This window comes from Muntiacus reevesi, chromosome 1, assembly GCF_963930625.1.
Source record: "Muntiacus reevesi chromosome 1, mMunRee1.1, whole genome shotgun sequence".
NCBI lineage: Eukaryota > Metazoa > Chordata > Mammalia > Artiodactyla > Cervidae > Muntiacus > Muntiacus reevesi.
The window spans coordinates 47,597,207-47,616,685 of record NC_089249.1 but is presented as its reverse complement, the minus strand read 5'-3'; the positions used below and the strand labels follow the sequence as shown (position 1 = coordinate 47,616,685).

At 60.4% G+C, this 19,479-nt stretch overlaps 2 protein-coding genes across 6 annotated transcripts; one reads left to right on the top strand and one right to left on the bottom strand.

Annotated features, from left to right (window-relative positions):
• Positions 1-2,159: 2,159 nt before the first annotated feature.
• GAPDH (glyceraldehyde-3-phosphate dehydrogenase) lies at positions 2,160-6,467 on the top strand. The gene is made up of 12 exons (XM_065942212.1): positions 2,160-2,246; positions 2,528-2,568; positions 4,350-4,449; positions 4,535-4,641; positions 4,758-4,848; positions 4,952-5,067; positions 5,160-5,241; positions 5,411-5,562; positions 5,649-5,727; positions 5,826-5,909; positions 5,999-6,096; positions 6,196-6,467. Exons 2-12 carry the CDS (start codon positions 2,546-2,548, stop codon positions 6,263-6,265), a joined length of 1,002 nt encoding a protein of 333 aa, XP_065798284.1. The 5' UTR covers positions 2,160-2,246; positions 2,528-2,545; the 3' UTR covers positions 6,266-6,467.
• Positions 6,468-7,094: 627 nt separating this feature from the next.
• On the bottom strand, positions 7,095-19,363 carry IFFO1 (intermediate filament family orphan 1). 5 transcript variants are annotated; one of them, XM_065942198.1, is made up of 10 exons: positions 18,528-19,360; positions 14,824-14,884; positions 14,636-14,731; positions 13,627-13,767; positions 13,398-13,406; positions 12,206-12,384; positions 11,993-12,113; positions 11,616-11,711; positions 8,618-8,748; positions 7,095-8,171 (listed from the first exon to the last, which is right to left on the bottom strand). In XM_065942198.1, the coding sequence occupies exons 1-10, from the start codon at positions 19,298-19,300 to the stop codon at positions 8,063-8,065; spliced, it is 1,716 nt and encodes a 571-aa protein (XP_065798270.1). In that variant the 5' UTR covers positions 19,301-19,360; the 3' UTR covers positions 7,095-8,062. The 5 variants fall into 5 exon arrangements, with proteins under 5 accessions (XP_065798270.1, XP_065798245.1, XP_065798260.1 ...); XM_065942173.1 differs by lacking the exon at positions 13,398-13,406 and having other exon boundaries at positions 11,616-11,708; positions 12,206-12,360; positions 13,621-13,767; positions 18,528-19,363; XM_065942188.1 differs by lacking the exon at positions 13,398-13,406 and having other exon boundaries at positions 11,616-11,708; positions 12,206-12,360; positions 18,528-19,362.
• Between the last annotated feature and the right edge of the window lie 116 nt (positions 19,364-19,479).

Genomic DNA, 19,479 nt, shown 5'->3' with positions numbered 1-19,479 from the left:
CCACCACAAAAAGGGTGTGTCAGCCAGTGAAGCTGGGGTTGAGAAACCCTTCTCTGACCAACGGCTCTCTTTGTCCTCCCCCCTCCCCCACTCGTGCCCCTCACCCATTTCTAAAGACAGGTGACTGAGCTGGCCGGGCTGATGGGAGACCAGGTCATGATTCCCTCTAGCTCTAGACAGTGTCTCTGGAGATGGCTCCCCAAGGGTTCCTCACAATGTTACAGGGTATGCAGGAAGTCAGCCCCTAGATAGAGGCCCTGTCCACCCCCTCCTACTCCCCAGGTCCTCTCTGCTGAGTCACCTGAACCGCAGGCAGTGTGGCTGCTGCCATGACTACGCTGGTGTCTTCTGCTGTCATGACAACAGTAGACTGCGTCAGTCCATGGTCCCTGGGCACTGAACTCCCTCTTTTCAGCAAAGGACAGTAATGAAAAATGACAGGCATGTGGCAAAGGGGAACATGCTGCAGGCAGGGTGGGAGGTCTTCCTAAGGCCCTCTTCAGGCAAAGTACTGTGTCCTTGGGGGCACCTGGGGAGGAAGCCCCATCCACTTCCCAGCAGACTCCTCAGTGTGGCGTCTCCCCTCACCATTAGGTGCCCACTGGCCCTGCTCTTGCTGCTCTTGCAAAGCCCGGGGCATGGACCATGCAGATGGCCGCCTGCCACAGCAAACATTGGAGGAGGACAGTCCCAGAAAGGGAAGGGACCGCTGGAGTCGGGGTGCAGGACCGCGTGCTCTCTGCCTTTTAAGCAAAGGTTATCACCAGCCGGGCTAAACTTAGCCACAGGCTTTTCAGCTGGAGAAGGGGGCTGGTCTCATGTTACGCTGGGCCAGCAAAGAGGCCCCAATTCTGTCCCCCAGCACCTGCTGATGGGCAATGTCCATTCTACCCCACTCCACCCCCCTCCCCTACAAACCCTCAACCCTTGAGTCCTCAGATCCAGCCTTTCCAACATCCTCAGTTCACAGCCCCAGCACAGTCCCCGGCTGCTGACTGACTGGGCTTGAAGAGGAATGGATTCCTTCCTCCACTTCACCTGTGGAGAGGAGTCGGGGGCCTGGTCCCACCAAGTGCCCAAGACGCCTGATTTTTTTCCCCCTATTCTGGACTCCTTACCCTGCCCCCAACATCTCCTGGACCAAGGCACGGGAAGGGGAGGCCCTGACTCCAGGGCTGGCCTGCACGTCCCGGGATGGGGAGGGACTTCCGCCCTCACGTCCAGCTCTCAGCCCGGGGGCTGGACCGAGCTGGACAGGGTGAAAGGGGCATTGTCTCCCAGCCCAGGCCGCACAGCCCTCGGGAGCGCCTTTGTGGGAGGCCTCTGGCCTCTACCCGCCCAGCCCCCAACAGAGATGCTGTCCCGCCCCTGGGGCCCCCGCCCGAGCCCGGGGGAGAGCAGCCGGAGCCCCCAGGGCCCGGTTTCTCAGGTCTCCTGCGGCCCGCACTGCAGGACACTGTGACCTTCAGTGCTGAAACCTCCCCGCCTCAGGCGTCCTCCGGAACCTCCTTCCGCTCCAGGCCCCCACAGCCCAGTGCCCAAATCGGCCCCCGGCCCAGAGAGGCCCGAGGCCAAGTTATGGGGGTGGGGAACGTGGGGGAGCGGGGCAGCGGCGGGCTGGAGGCCCCCTCCCGTGCTTTTCCTTTGCTCGGCGTGTGTCACTACCGAAGAGCCTCGAGAAGTTCCTCAGCCTTCCGGCTTCTCAGCCTTTGAAAGCAGGGGAAGCGGGGGTGGGAAGGGGGGAGCCTGCAGCCGCGAGCTGTTCCTGCCTCCGGCTCCAATTCCCCATCCAGACGACTCCCCAGGTCCTCCCGTTATATCCTTGCGGCAGCTTTAACGTCCCTGGCTCCCGGGTGTCCTCATTTCTCACCAGGGCCTCCGGTCCCGAGTTTACTAGTCTCCCGCAGTGCTCCCCCCTCCCCACCAAGTCACCATCATCGGTCCCCCTCCTCCTTCGGGCCTGTCTCAGTCCCCTCCCCCACGCCGTCCTCAGCCCACACGCGCGGTGCGTGCACATATCAAGAACCTTGGCGGACCCAAAAAAAAAAAAAAAAGCGGGGGTCCGACTACTCGCGAGTTTACGGGCGCACGTAGCTCAGGCCTCCGCATCCCGGGGGCTGGGACTGGGCGAGGCGGGCCCTCGTCGCCCCGCCCCCCCCTCCCTTATAAATTCGGACTGCAGCCTCCTCCTGCGCTCTCTGCTCCTGCCCGTTCGACAGATAGCCGTGACTTTCGTGCTGTGCCAGGTAAAAGCCAGGTCGAGAGGAGCCACAAAGGACTGGAGGATAGGCCCACCCAAAAGGGACGAGGGGGCATTAGCGCCCCGGGTGTGCGGCTGCGGGGACTGGGGTGGACAAATAGCGCCCAGCCGGGCCCCACGCTTTGCAGGGGCTGGGAAGGACGTGCGGAAGCGCAGGTCAGGGATGGAGGCCTGGGGGGAGGGGAGGGGCTGGTGGGGGTAGGTGGTCAGCGCGGGATTCCATCCTCTTGGCCCCGCGCTCTAATGCTCACCTTCCTCTGCCCACAGCCGCATCTCTGAGACAAGATGGTGAAGGTCGGAGTGAACGGGTGAGTTACGGGCAGAGGTGGAGTGGGGTGGGGCAAGGCAGTCTTGCGGTCCTCGCCGCATTGCGTCGGTAGGTCTCGCGCTAGTGGGACTCTGCAAGCGCAGGGGGAACCTGGATGGGGTGGTCGTACCCACCGCCACCGCAAGGAGAACTCAAGGTCAGCGCTCAGACCTGGAGGAGATCCTCGAGGGCCTCGTGTGCCCCCCATCTCTAGCTCTTGCGCCTCTTGTAACTCCGCCCCTGCGGAACCTTCCACCACCTTGCGGCAGATACACAGGCGATTCCAATTCTTGCTTGGGCCGCATCCCCTAATCCCGCAGCTGAGGCTCTTTTCTTTCCTTTCGCGCCCTGCGGGGTCACGTGCCGGGGAGGAGCCCGACACCCCCCGCCCCGCCCCAGCCCGTGCCCCCAGCAGGCGCGGCCCCGGGGGTGCAGGAGGCACAGCTGCGCACAGAACCAGCTGGGAGGGGTCATCTGCGGTAACCCAGCCGCCATGTTGCAACTTGCTAGGAAGGAAATGAATGAACTGCCCGTTAGGAAACCTTGCTTAGCCCTGCCGTCTTTTCGCCTTCCTTGCCCGTGACTAACGCTCCTACCCCTGCCTCGTGGGATGGAGTCATGTTTAGCCCGTAGGCCAGGTGAGGCCAGGCTTTCCTGTTCGTGCAACTAGACCTCAACTCTGACCCTAGTAAGCGCAGACCATCACTTAAACCGTCAGCCAAATTCCGCGGAGCCCCCTCCACCCCCAGGGATGAGAGGATGCTTTTCCTAGATGGTTCTCTTATGAATTCAAGACGTGGGCTCGTGGGAGTGATCTTGTAGTTTGGGGGTGTTTCTCCTTTCCTTTTCCGGAGAGGTGTGGTGGCCCTGGCTGGGTGCCATGCTTGGGGGAGCTGAGTCATGGGTACTTAGAAATTTTCCACCACAAAATGGCTCCCAGAGCAGCAGCCCCTGTGGTCAGGCCGGCTCTCCTCGAAGCTCCTATCCCCCATCTTTGCCTGGAGCTGACCCCACCCTAAAGGCCAGGCTGTAAAGGTCACCAGGAGGATTAAGTGTCTGTGAGCCCCGGGAATCCTGCCCTTCTCCCCATCCCATCTTCCAGAAACCAGATCCCCGCTCCACCTAAGCTGGGGTTAAATATAGCTGCCTGACCTTTCTGCAGCTGGGGGCCTGGGCTCTTGCTTTCCGCCCCCCAAACTTTTTCCCCTATTCCCTAATATCTGTTGCTCCCAGTCCTGATTTTTGGAAAAGAGCTTGGAAGGACAGGTGCTGAGCAAGTCAGAACCCCGGGATGAGGGGTTGAGAAACCAGTCTCCTCTTTTCTCCCCTTTTGTGGGGGAGAGGGTAGGTTTCCCCATCCAGTTCATGCTGACGTTTGCTCTTGCCCTTTGAGCTTGGTGATGCTGAGTGGACTAGTGTTTGTGGTTCAGAGGGTGTAGCCCAAAGCTGGGCCAGACAGGAGCCAAGCGTTTGCAGAGAGTAGGTGTAATGAATGCCATGTGCCTGCCACGTGCGGCCTGTAGGAGGCAGCAGCTGCACACCACCCCATCAGCTCAACAGATTGCTAATGACTAGGGGTGGGCAAGCCTTTGTGCCTGATTACCCGTGAGTCTTCACTGTGGGCTGGCAGGGTTGCTCAAGAAAAATAAAGTGAGTTCTCGCGAGACTTTGGGGGGGCAGCAGTGTGTCCTCTTCTCTGAAAGAGGGTGAGTGGGCCAGGGGCTGCTTCTGTGCCAAGGAGGAGTCCCCTACCCCTCACCCCTTCTCGTCTCTTGTCCTCAGATTCGGCCGCATCGGGCGCCTGGTCACCAGGGCTGCTTTTAATTCTGGCAAAGTGGACGTCGTCGCCATCAATGACCCCTTCATTGACCTTCACTACATGGTGAGTGCTGCCCCACAGCGGGTGGGGTCAGCCTGGCTGAGGTGCGGCCCCTTGATGCCCTCCTCCTTTGTGCCCCCCCCCCCAGGTCTACATGTTCCAGTATGATTCCACCCACGGCAAGTTCCACGGCACAGTCAAGGCGGAGAACGGGAAGCTCGTCATCAATGGAAAGGCCATCACCATCTTCCAGGAGTAAGTGTGGGAGACGGAATAGGAAGAACTTGGCCTTGGAGGAGGCACTGGGACAGGGTGCTCACCTGGGGTCTGTGGTGCCCTGTCCCTGAGCTTTGTCCTGTCTTCTCTCACAGGCGAGATCCCGCCAACATCAAGTGGGGTGATGCTGGTGCTGAGTACGTGGTGGAGTCCACTGGGGTCTTCACTACCATGGAGAAGGCTGGGGTGAGCAGCAAGGGGCTGGAGAGGAGGGTGTAACAGGAGGATGGGGGGGAGCAGACTTAGGAAGGCGAGAGCCCGGGTGCGATTACTTGCTCCTTGGCTACAGGCTCACTTGAAGGGTGGCGCCAAGAGGGTCATCATCTCTGCGCCTTCTGCCGATGCCCCCATGTTTGTGATGGGCGTAAATCACGAGAAGTATAACAACACTCTCAAGATTGTCAGGTGAGCGCAGCAGAGAGGAGGTGGGGAAGTAGGCCGATGGTGCCTCCTGGTGCCCAGGGGACGTGCCCCTGACTTGCCTGCTTCTTTTCCAGCAATGCCTCCTGCACCACCAACTGCTTGGCCCCCCTGGCCAAGGTCATTCATGACCACTTCGGCATCGTGGAGGGACTCATGGTAGGAGTGGTGGGGAACTTGAACATGCTCAGTTCTCAGGAAGAACGGGACACTTCTGCCTCCCACAGAGCAGATCTGTGTCCCTTAGTTCTTCGCCAGGGGAGGAGGTGGGGCAGGGGTGGCCTGGCGAGCACCAGACGCGGCCTTCACTCCCCTCCCTGTTCCGCAGACCACCGTCCACGCCATCACTGCCACCCAGAAGACCGTGGATGGCCCCTCCGGGAAGCTGTGGCGTGATGGCCGAGGGGCTGCCCAGAACATCATCCCTGCTTCTACTGGCGCTGCCAAGGCCGTGGGCAAGGTCATCCCTGAGCTCAACGGGTGAGACCCTTGGCTGTTTTCTGCCATGTGCACCCGGGGAGCCGGGAGGAGCAGTGCAGACTGACCCTGCTTCCTTGTGTCCACAGGAAGCTCACTGGCATGGCCTTCCGCGTGCCCACCCCCAACGTGTCCGTTGTGGATCTGACCTGCCGCCTGGAGAAACCTGTACGTTCGGGTTGGAGCAGCTTCAGTGGCCTGCAGGGCCAGTGGGCGGGAGTTGTAAGACTGGAACTCCTGTGACCATCCATATTTTACTTTGTCAGGCCAAGTATGACGAGATCAAGAAGGTGGTGAAGCAGGCATCAGAGGGCCCTCTGAAGGGCATTCTAGGCTACACTGAGGACCAGGTATGATCAGGACCAGGTCAGGGGACTGGTGTGTCTGCTTAGCCCCCGTGAGCCAGGCGGGTTCCACATGTGGCCCTCTCCTCCCCCAGGTTGTCTCCTGCGACTTCAACAGCGACACTCACTCTTCTACCTTCGATGCTGGAGCTGGTATTGCCCTCAACGACCACTTTGTCAAGCTCATTTCCTGGTATGTAGGGGTGCGGGCTGGATGCTGCTTCAGCATGTGATCTGAATCTGGTGCCCCCTGGTGGCTGGCTCGGTAAACAGCTCTTCACTCTCCTTGCAGGTACGACAATGAATTCGGCTACAGCAACAGGGTGGTGGACCTCATGGTCCACATGGCCTCCAAGGAGTGAGGTCCCTGGACCCCAGTCCCAGCAGGAGCACGAGAGGAAGAGAGAGTTCCTCAGCTGCTGGGGAGTCCTTGCCCCACCTCGATCCTCCACCACAGAGAATCTCCCGACCTCCACAGTTTCCATCCCCAAGGCCCTGAGGAAGGGGAGGGGCTTAGGGAGCCCTGCCTTGTCGTGTACCATCAATAAAAGTACCCTATACCCAGCAGCTGTTTATTGTCTTGCTGAGAGGGAGGGGGTCAAGTTGTACTAGTGGAGCACCCAAGCTGCCAGAAACCCCGCCCTGGTCTAGCGGACACGCCTCATGTCCTGGGTTTCTCCCTGAGGCTTTTGGGTGCTCTGAACCCAGGAATGGCCTGGCAGTGTGTATCCAGAAGCCATTCTGTCTGCAGTCCGCCCCCACCCCCACCCCCAGGGGTGATACTGGCACAGGAAGAAAGGTTGGGCAGAGTCCACCTGGCTTCCAGCCAGTTAGCTGACCTCTGCAACAGTGTGGAGCATGGCCAGCCTGGGAGAACCAGGTCCCAGCTCTGCCTCAGGGTCTGTGCCCTAGTGACCACCTGCAGGTGCCCAGCTCCTAGGGTGTGCAGAGGGGGAGGGCTGGGATGGCTTTACTTCCGGCTCTTCTGTCACTGGTGGATGCATGTGGTCTTACTGGGAAGCTGCACAGACTTGGTACTGATAACCTGGGCTGAGGCACCATTACTTTGGAGTTCTAATCTCTGCATCTGCCTTGCACCTGTGTGTTGGGAAATGATGGGAACTAGCACACACTGCAGAGAGGACTGTGTAGCCACCACCAGAAAGTGCTGGAAACAGTGACAAAGACAGGTTCAATAAATACTCGCCAGTTTCATTAGTATTAGATTCCACTCAAACAGCTCCGCCCAGTCTGCTTCAGGCAGTGATGCGGAGGGACACCTTGTCGTCGCCCCAGTTCTCCAAGCTTTTCTGAGTCTGGGACGCCTTCTTATTCAGCCTTTTGGGTTTCCATGTGTGAGACACGGAGGACACCTGCAGCTGATGCTTGAAGAAACCGAGACCCTGAGCACACGTGTGCACGCACACATCCATGCACGTCCACCCACTCCCACACACGCAGTTTCAACGTTTCTGCCACTGGGTGGTGACAGAGACAAACAGGAGCTTCTGTCTCTCCACAACACTGCACCCAGTCAGCCCAAAAGCTGCCTTGCCCAGACGCACTACGGTCCTTATGAGGTGCGGCGCTTCCCACAGGGAAGGGGAAGAGCCACGTCACCGCTGCTGATGGGCAGCCGGCCGTGAGCACTTGGACAGCAGGGGGCAAGGCGCACCCCGCCCAGTCCCACTCAGTCTTGCCTGCGACCCAGAGGGCCGCCGCCTCTGCCGCACAAGCCACGGAAGGTCTGGCCTCCGCTTCATACCTGTGCCTGGGCCAGTTAGCACCAGTACGGAGTCAAGACGGCCAGCTGGCCCCAGGCCACAGGGAAGGAAGGAAGGAAGGACAATCACACTGCTTCCTCGGTGGAGAGGGTGAGGGGCCACGAGCGCTCTGGCAGCATTAGAGGTGGGAAAGCAGCAGACAGCCGCGTGGAGGCGGGAGGGCTGGCTCTGCGGGGAGTGGCCCGGGAAAGGCAACCAAGCCTCACTCCAGATGCCCTGGAGCCCTGGAGGGGCCGAGGACCGAGGGAGGAAGCCAGGGAGCAGCGCCCAGTCCCCGGGGCCAGGCTGGTGCCGCAGGACACGGGCTTCCCTTCTGTGAGCCCCCGGCCCTCTGCTGCGGCGGTCCCGGCGGGTGGGCTGAGCACGAGGAGGTCCCTATCTCATGGCGCCTTCGGAGGAGACATCACGATCGGAGTCCTCAGCCTCGCTTGGCGGCGGTGGCGGCGGGTCGCTAAGCGGGACCGCAGTGAAAGCAGGAGACTTTCTAGAAGAAACACCGGTTGTAACCTCGGGGCAGGGCAGGCAGGAGTCCCGACAGGGCTGGCACCCCTGCCCATCTCAGCCTGATGATGCCAGGGTGGGCAGGAGAGTAACGTCTCAGGCAGAGGAGGACCACAGGGTGAGGGAGCGTGGAAGGAGAGACATCGTCTCCCTCAGTCCACCCTGAGGGGGGGACAGTCCCCACTTCAACCTGGGGATCCCAAGAGGCTCTGCAGCCCCAGTTTCCAGTCTACGGAGCAGTTTTGTGACTGTCGGGTCTTCAGCTGCCCTTCTAAGGAGGGGAACCGCCAGAGGCAGTGCGTGGGGAGGTTTCAGCCAGGCAGCCACGATGGGCTCCCGTGTCCCCCATCTGCTGAGGGTGGGTCTCAGGGCCCATTCTCCAGGGGCGCCAGTCACTGCCCCACCCCCCCGCACCCGGGGGGCCCTCACCGGTCCCCAGACTGAGTGATGAGCCGGCGGCAGGTCTCCATCTGCACGTCCAGGCCCCGCTTCATGCTGCACATCTCCATGTATTCGTGCAGGTGGCGGTTCATGTCGTTCTTGGCCGTGGCCAGCTCCAGCTGCGGGGGGCGGGCCGTCAGGTCAGCAGCCGCCCCCGCCCGCACTCCCAGGAGGCCAACCCGCCAAGCCGTGAAGGAGGTGAAGGGCTCAGATTCAAAACTAAACCAGCTCGAGGCGGAAGGCACTCAATATGCCAACGCTTCTTCCATGTTCCCCAGGTAAGCTCACCCACAAAAGGCTTTTGCTAAGGAGTCTGGTGCAGGCGGCCCGAGTTCTCTGAAGAGACTTGCGGCAAGAGCAGTGAGGAGGGGGCAGAGGCTCTAGAGAGGCGGGATGTTCCTGAGGCGCTCGGCTTCCTCCTGGGGTTCCCCACAGGGCCTCTTCTGGCCCATACAGCACTGTTCCCCCCAGACAGGCCCCGCTCCAACCTGGGGCCTTCCCATCCCTGTGTGTACCCTCAAGTTGAGCCGTTACTCAACTTCGAGAAGCGTCTATAAGACTGCTGGCACACGGGCCGGTTGGGCTCCGTGGAAAGGGGCTCCGCTCTCACCACCGATCTCCTCTCATTACTTCGCTCACATGTAAACCCTTTTCAGAGACGACTGAAAGGACTGCCTGCCTCGCTCAATGTCTGACTGGCTATGAGCTGCGGCCCAAGTCAAGGACTGTTACGTGAAGACCGGGCTCAGAGTCAAGGAAACACAGTCTCCTTCCCAGAGCCTGACTCTGCCCGCAGGCTCCGCGGTGGAGCTGAGAGGCAGGCATGGAGGCTGTGAAAAATCTGGGACACAAACACTCTTGCTGCCTCTCTTTGTTCTGGAGACAAAGAACAGGGGCCAGAAAAGGGTGGGGGCAGAATAAAACTGCCCAGGGTGATGTGCTTGACCACCGAGAGCAAAGAAAAAGGGCAAGAAACCACCCGTGAATGATCTGAACTGGGCCGCAAGGATGGAAACTCAGACAGAAAAGGAAACAGTCACAGGGCCAGCCAAACAGATGGTCAGGACAGTGACATGGGGCGAGATGGTGGCCTGGGTGGATCAGAAGCCCCAGTGAGCACAACTTGGACCGCAGCCCTGGTTCCAAAGCTGGGGTCCCAGGTGGTGCCCCCAGCAGCAGCCCAGGAAGGAAGTATGGTGCCGCCAGTGCTTGTCCAGACTGGCTGCCTCCTTCACCCCAATCCTGGCCCCTCGGGAGAGCCGGTGTTAGAGGGGAGAGCTGGGGGCTGCGCTCGGGAGCCCAGCACTCGGTGGGGCAGCAGGAAGAAATGAACCCAACACATCCCAGCAGAACACAAGGCTAGGACGGCCCCCAGCCTCTATATTTATAGCAGGGCTGCGGGAAGGAGACAACCCCAAAGGCCACACTGAAAAGCCCACACGCGTGCGGTGGGGCAGGGCGGAGGGGTGAGGCTGGGAGCAGATCTGGGCCTAGGTCTCTCTCACCATCCAGTCATGGAAGTGGTCCCTGCCTCCATCCCAGGTCAGATGGGTCCCTGCAGACCCAAGGTCACTGAGATAAAGGACCTCTGGAGCCCCGGGTGGACGGCCAGGAGCAACACCATAAAAAATTGCTAGCAACAGCCTCCCGACCCCTCAGGACCTCCTAGGTGCAGTGAGGAGGGGGAGAGCAGGATGCGTGTCAATGTGTGTTGAGGAGTGGAGGCCCCCTCCCAGCTCTTTGGCTGGAGGTACATATCCAGCTGTACCTTTTCTTTTTTTTCCTTTTTCTTGGCTGTGCAACACGTGGGATCTTAGTTCCCTGACCAGGGATTGAACCTATGCCCCCTGCAGAGGAAGCATGGAGTCTTAGCCACATGACCACGAGAGGTCCCCCCAGCTGTGCCTTTAAAACTAAGTGTCAGTCTGCCTGGGAGTAAACAGTGGGAGGTTTTGCTTAAAGGAGCAGGGCAGCTGCTGTGTGCTGGGAGAATGAGGATACAGGAGGAAGATAATTCCTCAGCGGCCACTGTCGCAGTGAGGGAAGGCAGTGGGCCTGGAGAGAAGCAGAAAATTCTAGAAGCCAAAGCCTCATCTCCAGGTCAGAGTGCATGGGAAGGACCCCTCAGGCTCAGGCTGTGGGGGTCACAGGAAATATGTGGCGCCTTGGCCGAAGCACCCTCATCCCAGGTGTCACAAATTCTTCCTGTTGGCCCCTCCAGGGCCTAGAGTTTACATTAAAGCACCGGCTCCACACGCCAGCTCGGGAAAGTTCCTCCAGGAGAGGGAATGAGCATGGAGACTCCTCAAAGGCTGAGCTGAGGCTGCAGCAAAGGTCAAGTCCAGCGGCATGGACCCTGAAGCACTGACTGTAGTAACAACCGTGATCAGAGCAGCTGCGACAGTGCTGACTGCCAGACAGATGCTCCACACTCTACCTGTGCTGTAGTCCACCTGACCTTCAATCGACCCTGAGGGAGATATTGTTAAGACCCCCACTTTACAAACAAAGAAGCAGGCTCCGGACTTCCCTGCTGGTCCGGTGTTGAAGAATCTGCCTTGCAATGCAGGGGACTCGGGTTTGATCCCTGGTCAGGGAACTCAGGTCCCAGGTGCTGCAGAGCAGCTAAGCCCACACACCGCAACTAGAGGGTCCATGGGTCGCAATGAAAGATCCCACGTGCTGCAACTAAGGCCTGACATGGGTGAAGAAACAGATGTTCAAAAAAGAAAAAAAAAGCAGGCTCAGAGAGAAGAGGCCTGTTAAAAGTCAGAGTGGCAGTAAGTCACAGAGCTGAGATTGGAACCTACATCTGTCTGCCTCGCTCCCCTCCCCACCCTGGGGTCTTCGGGACCCACCAGAGGGGCCCCAGTGGGGAGATCGCCCTTCTCCGGCCAGGAGCAGATGGGAAGCCCTGGTGTCCTGCAGTACCATTCACGACCCCTCGGGGGAACCGGGAAACCCTGGCTTTAGCTCACGGCCTTACCTCAATCTGGTCAATGGTTTCCTGATATTCTTTCTCCCGGGTTTTGAAGAGGGACTCGGTATCTTTAATCACCTTCTCCAAACTGTCTTCCGGCTGCTGGAGTGGAAAGGAAAGGTGGGGGAAGCAGAGGGGAGGGATGGATGGGACAGGACAAGCCACAGGGCAAGGCCAGGGAAGGAGAGAGAGAGAGAATGAGGTTAAAGGAAGCTGGAGAAACTGATGACAAGGACTGGGGACAAGGACTGAGGACGAGGGGGAAGCAGGTGACGGATGGCGGCCACAGAGGGAAGACAGAGCTGGAGGGGGCCGGCGGGTGGGAAGATGGGCCTGGCGCCTAGGGAGGAGGAGCCGGGGCCCAAGGCCGGGAGGTTGGTTACCTCTCCCGGGGCCTCTGCGGCGGCCAAGGCATAGCCCGAGAAATCCTCCCAGAGCAGCAGGGTCTCCTCCGTCTCCTCCCAAGTCAGGCTGTCACAGTCGTCCTCAAAATCATACTCCCTCCTAGAGACAGGGAGCCCGGGCGTCAGGGCGGCCGGCGGGCGGGGGCTGCGGGGCTCCGGCCTCAGGCAGGCGCGGGCGGCCGCGGGACTCACAGCTGGTTCAGCATGCGCTGCATCTCCTCGTTGATGCTGAGGGCCGTGCTGTCCTCCTCGTCCCCGTCGGGGCGGCGCGGCCCGTCACTCTCCGCCAGGGAGGTGTCCTCCTCCGCGGCCTTGCGCTCCCGCTTCCGCCCCCCCATGGACGGGACCTTAATGGGAGACAAGTGCAGAGACTACAGAGACGAGGCCGGGTGCGTGAGGAGAAGGGCGGGGGGCGCCGGCCGGGAGCGAGGGAAGCGGGGACCAGCGGGAAGGGCGGGCGGACAGAGAGAAGACACAGTTACGAGACGGAACAGAAACACCAGCATCACCGAGACAGGCAGACAGACGCGGGTGGGGCCGGGGCTGCAGACGAGGAGGAGACAGAAGGCAGAGAAAACGGAGCAGTAAGATCGGGGAATGGCTGGCCGGGCCCAGAGTGAGACGTGCGTAATGGCCCCCAGGAGTTCTTTTCTAAAAAAAGTCTTCTAGTGAGATGACTGAACTGAGAGGGAAGTTTCAGGCCGCAAGGAGGAAGGGGGCATGAAGTTGATAAAGCAGAACCTGAGTCACATCCAGATCTGGAAGCCAGAGGGGTAAGGGAGGGAGAGAGATGGAGCCAGAGTGAAAGAAGGTGGGGGTGGGGAGGGGGAGACCTGGAGCCAGAGAATGAGAGAAGGGGGGAGAGGAAGGGGGAGGGGAGAAGGGGGAGAGGAAGGGGAGGGAGGGGGCAGGGGAGAGGAGGGGGAGAGATGGAGCCAGAGAATGAGTGAAGGGGGGAGAGAGGGAGGGGAGAGGGGAGGAGGAGGAGGGGAGGGGGAGGGAGGGGAAGGGAGAGAGAGAGGGAGGGGGGAGAGAGAGGGAGGGGGGAGAGAGAGGGAGGGGGGAGAGAGATGGAGCCAGAGAATAAGAGAATAAGAGTGGTGGGGAGAGAGGGAGGGGGAGGGAGGGGGAGGAGAGGAGGGGAAGAGGGGATGGGAGGGAGGGGGAGGGGAGGGAGGGGGAGACAAGGAACCAGAGAATGAGACAAGGGGGGGAGAGGAAGGGGGGAGGGGAGAAGGGGGAGAGGAAGGGGAGGGAGGGGGCAGGGGAGAGGCGGGGGAGAGAGAAGTGGGGAGAGCAGGAGGATGGAGGGGGCGCTGCACTGAGAGCCCGGAGGGTCAGGAGGCCCGGGGAGCTGAGAAGCTTGTGTGAGAGCAAAACTAACCAGCTTCTTCTGTGGAGGAAGCAAGAAAAGATGAAAAGCAGAGAGGAGAGGAGGCAGACAGGAGAGAGGGGAGGGGGAGACGGCGTTAGAGACAGCTCCGGACCCTCCAGAGGCTGTCCCTCGCCCCCCAGCCTCGACCCCAGGGCCCAGCTCCAGCCTCCCCTATGGGGCTCGGGTGCCAGCGAGGCGGGGCCGCCGGGGGCCTGGGCGAGGCGCCCGCAACCCTCACCTGGAACATCTTGATCATGTCCTCGCAGTTCCGCTGCTGAGCCAAGTCGCAGAGCTTGGCGGTGATGTCGATGCGGCGGCAGATGTCCATGTCCACCTTCATGGCCTTCTCCTGGATCTTCGTGTCCAGCTCAGTCAGGTTCTGTGTGGGGAGCGCAGGGAGCGGTGAAGGGGGCCGACCTCATCATGAGCAGTGTCCCCTCATCATCCCCGTCACACGGCTCCTGCTGGCAAAAGGCACCCCTTGACCTGGGTACCTCCCAGCGGTCTGCCCAGGACGACTGGCTCCTTGACCAGACGGCACCCCAGAGGATGTGGGCCAGTGCCTGGTGCATATGCAGGGGGCTCCTCCTGGAACTCAGACTCCCAGAGAGAGAGAGAAACTAGTCCTTGGTGGCTCAAACGGTAAAGAATCCGCCTGCAATGCGGGAGACCTGGGTTTGATCCCTGGGTTGGGAAGATCCCCTGGAGAAGGAAATGGCAACCCACTCCAGTATTCTGGCTTGGAGAATTCCCATGGACAGAGGAGCCTGGCGGGCGACAGTCCATGGGGTCATTAAGAGTCAGACACAACTGAGTGACTAAGCACACAGCCAGAGCTCTGAGCGTCGGAGAAAGAATCGTAAGGACAATGTTAGCTGACACTCAGCCGCTGCTGTCCTGACTCTGCAAACACTGTGACCTTAGAACCATCCTGCAAAGCACCTGCTTTCAATCCTATCCCGTTCCACAGACCCAGCGACAAGGCAGAGCAGGTCAGGATGTCACCAGGGCCACACTGCGAGCAAAGAAGCCCGAGTCCCCCTGGAGGCCAACGGGATTTTCCTTCCTCTTCTCTTGAGTTAGGGGGCAGGCAAGGGGGGGAAAATAGAAGCACATAAAGTGGGACGCTGGGTGGTGAACGGGCAAAACTAGAAAGGCCTGTTCCTGGGCCTCAGGCAGCCTTGGGGCTGAGTCCAGGCTGGCGCGGGAGTGGCACGAGAGGCAAGGGATGACCTGGCCATACTCACGTTGCTCATGAGCCCCTTGAAGACCACCAGCTCAGCCTTCAGCTGTTCCACCTTCATGGCCAGCTCCTCCTGGCAGGCGTCGGCCTCCTGGGCTTCCTACGTCAGGAGAAACCAACCGAGGTGAGTGGCAGGCAGGCAGCGAGCAGCGGGCAAGGGATGGTGGGGAGGGCGGGCGGGGCGGCCCTCACCTCCTGGAGCTCATTCACGCGCTCCTGCAGCTGCAGCCGCACCGTGTACTCCTCTTCCCACCTGCAGACAGCGAAGGGTGAGCACCTGGGTGCGGGGCCCTCTCCCCTCCGCCCCCCACCTCCCACCTATCTGGCTCAGGCCAGGCCCTGGGTCGGCTTCCCCAACAGGAGGGACATGTGGCTCCAGGCTCCTGGCCAGCACCCAGCGCCTAGCTGCCTTCCCGGAACCTTTGGCCTCACACCCAACTGTGGCTGCGCTGTGCTCTCGCAGGGCCCGTCCCGCTCAAGCCCCCGGCCCGACCAGCTATCCCGCCGGCCTCGACCCCTCCTCCTGCCCGCACCACCCAGCCCAGTCTCCCACCTTCGGTCCACAGATCCGGGCTCCCGCTCTCCTGCCTGCACCAGAACAGAGCTGCCCTGCCTCCCGTGGGGCCATTAACCCTGGAAAAGCAGCTGCGGGACACACAGGGCATCAACGGCGTTGGCCAAGAGCCTGGTGGGAGGCGCTCCAAGTCCACCCCCACGAGCTCTGGAGACTGCCCACCCGGAGGCCCTTGGTGGGCTGCACAGAGGTGCCCGGGCACAAGCTGGGATCACTAGGCGCCCACACCCAGGGCAAGAGGGAAACTGGAGCATAGAAAAGTCCCCCGTGAGAGTGGTGGATGAGAACCACCTCCAGAGCTGCAGAAGGCAGAGCCTAAGACCAGGAGTAGGCTAAAAAACACTCCTGGCCGAGGCAGGGCCCTTGCCCAGAGCTGGGAGCAAGCCAGTACGTCCCCCTCCGCATCATGGAGGCAGAAGGGCAGTGGCGGGGCAACACCCCTGCTTAGGGTTGATGTTGGCTGCATCAGCAGACTCCTCGGACCCCACTGACATAACAGCCCAGCACTTCTTCCCCATCCTGGAAGGACTTCTTCCAGACTGAAACAGGAGAGGAACTGCACCGGGAGAGAAGCTTCAACGCCCAGAAAGGTGGTTAGGAAGCGGCCTAACACACACCGAGGACCCACACTCAGGCCTGGGGTCTGGTCCTCTCCTCCCTGCCTCCATCTCTTTTCCCCGGGCTCCTCCTCCAGGCCCATCTCTCCTTGCTCTCCTGTTCCTCACTCACATCCGCACTGCAGTATTCCTAATAATAACTCCTCGACAACACCGCGACTGCCCCTCCCGGGTGGCTGGGTGGGGAGGAGGCAGGCAGCCTGGCCTCCACCCGCCAGCTCAGAGCAGGCCCGCTCCCGCCTTCCTGGCTCCAGGCCCAGCCTTCCCCAGCGGCCCCCCAGTCCTCCTCCCTCTGCGCTCTGGCATTCCCATTCAGACAGCTAGGGCCAGCGAAGGGCCCCAGCAGCATCAGGTTATGTGTTTTCTTAGATAAGACCTGCAGCTTTTCTGGGCCTTGGTTTCTCCATCTACAATGTGAGGGCATGGGATGTGGCACCCTGAGGACCCTGGGGTCCTTGTGTCTCTGGAGGAAGCAAGCAAGACTGACCAGGGGACAGTAACCCTGGAGGATATGCACCAGGAAGGGCAGGACTGTGAACTCAACTGTTTCAGGGAGAAACTCAAGGAAGTTAGGTAAGGATGAAGATTAATAAAATCTTACAGGATTTAAAAAAAAAATCTGAAAATAAACCATCTGGAACCTCACTAGAATTCTACTCATGCTCCAGCCAGACTTTCCCATGAGTGGGTTTATTTTGACCTCTATTCAAAACCGGGCTCACTTACAAGGTTCTCTAAGCATGGGTAGAATTTGAGCAATTTCCACGTATTCTACACTGAGTGAACACCTTTCTTCCTAATACACAGCATCCTTGAGTGAAATGAGGAAGCACTGTAGCTGGCCAAGGGCGATGTTGGAAAAACTGAGATGGGGAAAAAGAGACCCACCCAAGGTCACTCTTGGCAGGAAAGCTGAACATAGAACTTGGGAGGCCTCAGCTCTTTTTCAGTTTAGTGCTCAGACTATGCCCATGTTTTCCAGGCTACAGACCGGAGTCAGAGCTGCTGTAGAGAGACAGAACGAGGGCAAGGGGATCTGGGGTGGAAGGAGGAGTGACTGCTGGTGTCACGTACCAGCCAAGCCTGGCCGTGGGGCCCTCTGCACAGCAGAGTGCTGCAGAGCCATGAGCTCATCAGTCCCGGAGGGATAACTCTTTGCTGCCCTGGACAGCTGAACCAAGGACGGATACGCCGTCAGTGAAAAAAACAAAACGCCCCAACAACAGCAGTTGTTCCTGTGGTTATGGATGTATTCCAGAACTGTCCGTGTTCCACTGCTGACTGTGTCAATTAACTCCAGCAGGGGCAGGGGCTGGGGCAGGGGCAGAATGGTTCTGGGTGGATCTAAACGATGGTTTGGGGGTAGTTGAGCGTCCCAAGGACACTTAAATCACAGACTGCCACTAAAGAAGCCAGCCAGCTTTCTGAGGGCAGAACTCAACCTCAGAAGGTCTGCTGGTCTGTGGTCTGCTAGACTCTGGCGGGTTACAGATCCCTGAAGGTCGCCGCCAGACCCAGCAGTCATTCCCCAGAACGTTCAGCCAGCCCCCCCGAGACATAAATCTCCGCTTTACCAGGCTGGAAGGGTAATTCCCAGAGCTGTCCACAAGGGGTCAGAGTAGCTCATTAAGAGGTTAAACCTGAAGGCAGAGCCTCCCCGTGAGCCCTCATCTCCTTGGTCTTCAGTCATGGCACCTTGGGCACAGGGTCTACAAAGTGCTGGCTGTACTCAAGCTTCTGTCCTCACAGGCTGGTTATCAGGGGATCCCCTGGATGCGGCCAGCACTCCTGCATCGCATCCCCTCCTCGGGCCCCTTGGGTTACCCTGCAGGGTTTCCTGCCAGGAGCCAGTGCTTCATTCTCAGGGCAACATGGCTTGCCCCAGCTGTGCTGTGAGGCAGTCCATCATGGGTGTGTCCCTGTTTCCAGCTTCCTCCTACTCAGGTCCTTGCTACCCTTGTCACACCTCCTCCTGCACTTTCAGATCCCCTCGGCTTTCACTCGCCCTGGGTCGACAACAGGCCTTTCACCTTTCCCTAGGGAATTCCCTCTCCCCCACACCCCCTTTTTTGATCAACTCTCAGAAATGCCTTGAGGGCCCCAGAGCCTCTCAACGGCAGTGGAACTAGAGCAGGCACAGGCTGCTACTATGGACACTGTTTAGGAAATCCCGGGCAGTGTCAGGATCACCTCCTCAAGGTTCAGCCCAACCCGCAAACCACCCCCCACCCCACCACCACTTGTCATGGCACTTAGATTCCCAAATTAAAGGTTCATCCTTTGCCCCTAACTTCTGATCAGTATTTGGAGCTTATATCACAAAGTCATCTGAGGGCTGAGGCTGGCAGGGGGATGGATATAAGTGGTAGCCCAGATGCGACTTCTCAGAACAATGTCCCTTTTACACATCATAAAACCCCACAGTTAACACAGCGGTGCAAACGCTGCTGCCTAGATGAAAAACAAGGGTTCCCGGCAGGATTCTACTCCTAGACTCCTCCTCCTTGTCACGAGCCTGACTTCTGCATTCTCTGTGGATTCCAGTCTCATCTGCGGACTTCCTAGCTCCTCCTTAAACAGCAGGAACTTTACTCATACTTACTCCTCCCTTATTCTCGGGCCCCAGAGGCTCTGTGCTCCTGGACAGGTAGCCCCGGCTGAGTGCGGCCTGAGCTGAGCCCCGTCCCCACCTTCCCGGTCCCTACCTCCGCTTGTACTCATCCCGCTCGCGCTTCACTTTGGCCAGCACGTTGTAGAGCGCGCGGATCTCGGGCGTGATGGTGTCGATCTGGACGCCCACCCCGTCGGGGTGCACCCACGACAGGCCAGGCCCTTGCACCAGAGTGGGCTCCAGTCCCGGCCCGAGCCGGCGGGCGTGAGAGAAGGACCAGATGGTGCCGGGCATGAAGCGGGCCGACGAGGAGTAGGCGGTGGAGGCGGAGGTGGAGGGCGCCGGCTGGCAGGCCGCGGACGGTGTGAGGGGGCCGGCCGGCGAGCGCGCGGGCGACCCCAGGACCCGCGCCGACGGGGTGCAAACGGCGGCCGGCCGGGAGCTTAGGGGCAGCCCCAGGGGTCGGACGGGGCTGACGAAGCCGGTCTGCACGGCCTGGTCGCGGCGAGGCAGGCCCCGCCGGCCCTGCTTACCCTCCTCCAGCGCCTGCTGCAGCTGCTTCTCCAGCAGTCGGTTGCGGCGCTCCAGCTCGTGCACCTTGGCCAGGAAGCAGCGGAAGCGGAGGTTGAGGGTCTTGAGCACGTTGATGTTGGAGCCCAGATCATTGCGGAGCGCCATGGCGGCGGGGGGCGCCGGGCCCGGCCCCGGCGGTGAGTAGGGAGCCGGGCCAGCCGGGGCGAGCGGCGCCGGGGGCACGTCCCCGCCGGCGGCCAAGTGGTCGCCTCCCAAGGGGTCCCCCAGCGGCCCGGCCAGGCCCTGCTGCTCCTGCTGGAGGAGGAAGAGGTTGGGGCCGAATAACGGATTCATGGCTGCGCCTTCTGCTGGGAGACAGAAACCCGTGCGGGAGCAGGGATGTTGGGCGAGGGAGGAGAACCAATGAGACGCCAGGGGGACACGGGACAGCCAATCAGATGGCTCGGCGGGAGGGGCAGAGGTCATGAGGGCGGGGAAGGGCAGGGGGTAAGCCAATGAAAGGCTCGTTCAAA